This window comes from Pocillopora verrucosa, chromosome 11 (assembly GCF_036669915.1).
Source record: "Pocillopora verrucosa isolate sample1 chromosome 11, ASM3666991v2, whole genome shotgun sequence".
NCBI classification, from domain to species: Eukaryota; Metazoa; Cnidaria; class Anthozoa; order Scleractinia; family Pocilloporidae; genus Pocillopora; species Pocillopora verrucosa.
The window spans coordinates 1,253,881-1,259,880 of record NC_089322.1 but is presented as its reverse complement, the minus strand read 5'-3'; the positions used below and the strand labels follow the sequence as shown (position 1 = coordinate 1,259,880).

At 40.1% G+C, this 6,000-nt stretch overlaps 1 protein-coding gene across 1 annotated transcript; it reads right to left on the bottom strand.

Annotated features, from left to right (window-relative positions):
* Positions 1 to 350: 350 nt before the first annotated feature.
* LOC136284460 (uncharacterized) lies at positions 351 to 2,497 on the bottom strand. Its single transcript, XM_066174800.1, has 2 exons — positions 2,463 to 2,497; positions 351 to 2,367 (listed from the first exon to the last, which is right to left on the bottom strand). Exons 1-2 carry the CDS (start codon positions 2,495 to 2,497, stop codon positions 1,029 to 1,031), a joined length of 1,374 nt encoding a protein of 457 aa, XP_066030897.1. The 3' UTR covers positions 351 to 1,028.
* Positions 2,498 to 6,000: the final 3,503 nt, after the last annotated feature.

Sequence of the window (6,000 nt, the reverse complement as noted above, 5' to 3'; positions counted from 1 at the left end):
AGAATGTAACGGTAGCTCCAACAATTATTCTGCATAAAACTACGGTGCTTCTTTGGGGCCATGTCAATAAGGTCACACTGTAGTCTGGAATGGGGGCGAAAAGATCTAATGGGGACAGGAGGGGGAAGCACTCGCATTGGCAAGGGGTTGTTGACCTGACATGTTGAGCATTGAGCCAAGAAGGCCTTAATAAGGTTGAAAATACCCTTAAATACATATTTTTGATTGAATAGCCAACTCAAGGCATTCACCCCTCCAGGGAGGCAAGTATCCTCTCCAAGGACACCTTTAATGTAGTGTAAACTGTTTAATACACTATCTACAGCCTCTCTGTAGAGAAGTTGCTTAAGGTGGTAGTTAACCCTTATTTTGTAACTAAATGAAAAAGTGGCCTGTTTCCCTAGGATTTGACCAAACTCCATGAAATTTGAACAGAATATAGACTTAAGTAAGTTTGAAAGATTGACATGGTAAGTGTGAGACCACGCCCATTGGTTGCCATGGTAACTCCAGAAAACTTAAGTCAACTTCTGAGATTATGGCAAAGTTATCTCAGCAAACATATACCATAAAGCAATGAAACTTTCTAGAGACATTAACACTGTTACAAATTGTGCAATGAGTGAAACAGTTTTTTAGTATCGTCAAATCAATGTCGCTCTGACATAAAGAAGCACGTTTCCATAGCAACAAAATAAAACTTCACAAAAGACTAAAACTAGTTCACTCATTGCACAGTACAGCCAAAACTACACAACCTGTGAAAAAATCATGCAAATCCATTGAAAACTGGCAAAAATATGACTGCCACAAGATAGACAATTCTTAAACATATAACTTTAAGAAAACTGCTTCTAAAGTCCAAGACATGTGCTGTGAGTAAAATTCACCATAACATCCCCCCATTCTGTCAAGAAAGTTATTTTCTTGAAATTGTGTTGCACTAGGAAGTAAATATTAATTTGAAGGCCTTTCTCCAGCTAGATTAGATGGTTAAATGTGGAAAAGTTCAGTCCTCTTCATGAACCCTACTCTTTTGGAGTGACCACAACTTCAAAAATGGGTTCCACATATTTTATCTCCACAGTTTGCTCTCTACTAGTGGATGGTAACTCCTGAATGTGTTTCTTGGACTTAATATTCTTGATTCCTTGTTTAACTGATATCTCAGGCTTTGAATCAAGACCAAAAGCCCCTGAAGAGTATGACACTTCCCCTTTTGACTTTTGCTTTGCCCGTAAAATCTTCCTTTGTGTTCTGTACTTCACAGAAACTTTTCGTCCAGCAGTTACGATCCTTCTTTTGTCTTGATCTCTCAGGGCCTTCAACATACTTTGACCAGGATTAACCCCACTGAGATCCATAATGACTGCTTTGCTGGCTGCCCCAGTGTTAAACACAGCCACAGTTTCACAAACAGCAATTTGAACTTTACGAACTCCAACAAAGGTAGTTTTGGAACATCTGGACCACAATTGAGAATTGACACTTTCATTCTGGTTTTGAGTGAAACCTTGAAGACATCTTGATAAAAGAGCATTATCTGACAATCTTTTAAAAATTGGGTCCAGCTCTTTCATGAAAACTGCAGGAAGACGCTTGCTGTTGTCGTAGGTGTTTGTCTTATTATGCATGTCAGCCCAGAACTTACACCATGTGTCTTTACCCTTTGGACAGTGTCTGTGCTGCTTTTTGAGTGACATGTCCTCATCCACTATCATATGACACTGAATTGCTTTAATGCTTTCTTTCATCCCTTGAAGGTTGCCACAATTCTCTCTTATAGCATTACCATAATAGTTTTGAATGCGGTTGATAACTTTGTCAGTGAGCCTTCCCTTTCCAGCGACACCTTTTCCATCTGCCAGCTTTCTTCCCTTCATTTCCTTTTTAAACTTTCGGAGAGCTGTACCCATTCTCTTCTGCACATGGCCCACACACTCCTCTTTGACTACAGGATATTTGTCTCCAAATTTTGCAGTCATGGCTTCTCGCACTCGACCAAAAGAACTACTGTCACCATCTCCGACAAAAGTTGTATACTTGAGATGCAACTTCTCTACACTTCTGCCAAACATTTCTACTGCTGCAGAAGCCTCCATGTCCTCAGAGCTGGTAGAATGGTTAATGTGGCAATTTGTATGGCTGGCTTTCCAAGCTTTGTATTCCTCAGAATCTCTGTCCATATGCTCACGAGCTCGACACTCATAGCAAACAAGAGATTTGACCTCATAATCCAGAATTTCTCCAGTTGCCACTGAAATGACAAACACCACACCAATCTTTGAGGAATGGCCCCTTTTCTGCCATGTGCCATCAACTGTAACAGCTACTTTAGCCACTTCGGTTCCATTTTCATCTTCAATGCTGTTAGGATGTTTCAGTCAGCGGTCATCATGGCGGGAAGAAGCAAAATTTTTAGTTCGCCTATACTTTGGTTTCTTTTTGGCTTTTCTCTGTACATATTGGCATGTTCAAGTGGCAAAGATGCACACATCGGATTAGATATGCGCCTCGTCAAAGTAAACAAGCAAAGCTGGGATAATCATTGGTTTTTGAAACCGATATCATCCATTTTGTTTCGACTCAATATCCGCCATATTGGATTCGTGTGGAAAGCTCGAGTCAGATTCAGGAATTCGAGAGTCAACTACTACAGCAACTCCGATGCAAGCTTCAACTTTGAATATTTACAACTATGTGGCGACATATGTCCTAACCCGGGGCCTGCTTCCCCTCTGTTTGATGCACTTCACGTGGTGAGAGACAATGGAAAGCAAGGAGTATCCATCGGTCACTCGAACGTGCGAGGCCTCCGTAAGAACCTCCCCGAAGTGAAAATACTTTTACAGCATACCAACCTGGATATCCTAACCATTTCTGAAACGCATCTGACACAAGATATAAGCGATAACGAAGTAAACATCGATGGATACCGAATTCTGAGAAGAGATAGGTCACACAAAGTAGGAGGCGGAGTCGCTATTTACTTTAACATTAGCCTAGATTGTGTACGTATATCCAAATATGACAACGACGGCATTGAAGCTCTCTGGATTGAATTGAAAGCTCACTCGCAAAGATTACTTGTGGGTTGTGTATATAGACCTCCTGACGTTACATCTTTCTTTGATGAATTCAACCAAGTATTGAGTACAATTTGGATGTCTCGCAGGAATGTTGTGATCGCTGGTGACTTCAATTCAGATCAGCTTGCTACTAATGGAAATGGTGCGAAATTCAAACGCATCTTACAATCTTATAACTTTTGTAACATCATAAAAGCACCCACAAGAACCTCAGCACATTCTAACACTTTGATCGATCTGATTTTGACTATCAATACCTCAAAGGTCTCAAAGTCTGATGTGATTGAGTATTGCATAGCTGATCACAAATTCATCTACGTTATCTACAAGCTGAAGATCAGGAATCCAAAGCCTTTTATTAAATATGTCCACAACTTCAAGAACGTGTTGGAAAACCCGAAAGACTTCAAACATGACCTGGAAAGTGCTCCCTGGTGGGTCTGTTCCACCTTTGAGGACTTGGATGACATCACTTGGGCTTGGAATTGCATGTATAATGTTATTGCAAGCAGTCACATTCCCTTACGTAAAGCCAAGGTTAGAAAAAATTCACTACCTTGGATGAACAGTGAGATCCGGAAAGAGATGAATAAGAGATATAAACTTCTGAAAGCCTGTGATGGCACACCCGCTACTAATAAACTCTGGGTTGATTACAAATCCTCTAGGAACAAAGTATCTAAGATGCTACGACGTGCTGAAGCTCAATATTGGAAAAAGAAATTTACAGAGACCAAGGACTCAAAATCTTTCTGGAAAACTGTGAACGAGGCCACTGGAAAACCTAAGAATAAACATATTGGCCCCCTCAGAGATGCTGAAAATAAGGAAATCACAAATGACTACGAGAAAGCTGAACTGATTAACTCTTACTTCATAAATATTGGCAAGGAACTAGCTGAAAAATTCCCCGAAGCTGATGAACCCCATCAATTCATGTACAGAGTTACCCCCACTGTGCAGGTCTTGGAGGTCAACATCAACAAACTCAAAACTGATATCAAGACAATTAAAATTAACAAAGCATCTGGTCCTGATGGCATCTCTTCTCGTAGCTTAGCTATTGCAGGAACATCCGCCCTAGAGGGCATTGTAACTGTTTTCAAGAGCAGCATGGCTCAGTCCAGCTTCCCTAACACATGGAAGATTGCAAAAGTTAATGCAATCTTTAAAAAGGAAACCCAGCAGATGCTTCAAATTATAGGCCAATATCACTTTTAAGTATCCCCAGCAAGCTGCTCGAAAGCCAGATCTGCAACATAATTGATACCCATCTGAACAGCTGTGGCATAAAAAGCTGTAAACAGTGGGGGTTTAGCAAGGGACTATCGACTGAAGGAATGCTTACCTCTATGACTGAAGGATGGAAGACAGCAATTGACAATGGTCTGACAGTTGGAGCAGTCTTTATTGACTTCCAGAAAGCTTTTGACACTGTCCCCCATTATATTTTATCGCATAAACTACACGCCATTGGAATATCAGGATCTCTTCATGAATGGCTAATGAGCTATCTTACTGATAGATGTCAATTTGCTGAAGTTAATAATTGCAGGTCGGTCACTGACTATGTGCGATATGGAGTCCCTCAAGGCTCGCTTCTTGGCCCCCGGCTCTACACCATATATGTTAATGATCTCCCTGACCACATCGACTCGGGAGATCTATACATGTATGCAGATGACACTACAGTTTACTGTATTGGACCAAATGTTGACCAGGTTATGTTGTCACTAAATAAATCATTGGAGCAAGTTCTCCTGTGGAGCATTAAGAATCAGCTAACCATCCACCCAATTAAAACTGAAGCAATGATACTAAGTAAAACCTCTTTTGTTGGGCCTATACCTCCCCTCCACTTTAACACTGGCCATATCGACCTGGTTAATTACACCACTTGTCTTGGAGTTAAAATTGACAATAAGCTGACATGGTCTGTGCACATTGACTCAGTGAAGAAATCTTTTACGCAGAAGGTTGGAGCGTTGAAGAGAATGAGAATCCTTCCGAAGAAGGTTCTCGAGGAAATATACTTTAAAACAATTATCCCCAGTGTAACGTATGGAATTTCGGTATGGGGAAATTGTTCTCCTTCCGCACTGAACTCTCTAAACCATATTCATGCAAGAGCAGCTCGTATTGTGAATAACCTCGACTCAACGATGGCAGATGACACATGTCTCATGAAATCCGACTGGCTGCCCATCTCTTACTTCTATAAAAAATCTGTACTGTTTCTCTTGCACAAAGTATATTTTGGAACAACGACCCAGTCGATATGTGAACTGTTTTCTAAAAGAGTTTCTTCTAGATCTTCTCGTGTTCCTAACCAATTTAATGTCATTAGATTTAGATCAGAGACCGGCAGGAACTCCCTACGATACAGAGGTCCTGTTATTTGGAATTTTGTAAATAGATTAGTTAAAGTACCTGAAAGTTTTTATTCTTTTAAACAAATTTTACGTAAACATGTTAAGACTATTGACAATTTTTCATTTGAGAAAGAGGCAACAGTAGTTGCCAACAGAAAGGACCATTTCATTTACTTTTAGATTTATATGTTAGTCTTAGTGAACACCATTTTATTTGTATATAGTAGTTCTAAGTTATTATTGCAATTTTTATATATATGTAATTCTTAATATTTAGTATAGTAGGTCCACATCAGCCCTTTGGCTGCCTTTCACACAACCTACTTATCAAATAAAGAATGTATGTATGTATGTATGTATTTTTTGTCAGATCCGACAGCCTCCCAGCAGCATCCTGCATTTGAGTTCTAGCATGTTCTACAGCTGCCTTTTCAATTTGGATCAAATGATCATTGTAAGATTTCTTGGTCACTGGTGGACAGAAATTCATTCTAGCACAAAAGTCAGTCAACCCAGCCTGGCCAAGTTTCTGAGAAGCC

Coding starts and splice junctions, on each gene's coding strand:
- LOC136284460 (XM_066174800.1), bottom strand. CDS start 2,497: ATGTGTGCATCTTTGCCACTTGAACATGCCAATAT. Junction 2,368..2,462: donor CCACTTGAACATGCCAATAT/GTACAGAGAAAA, acceptor ACATCCTAACAG/CATTGAAGATGAAAATGGAA.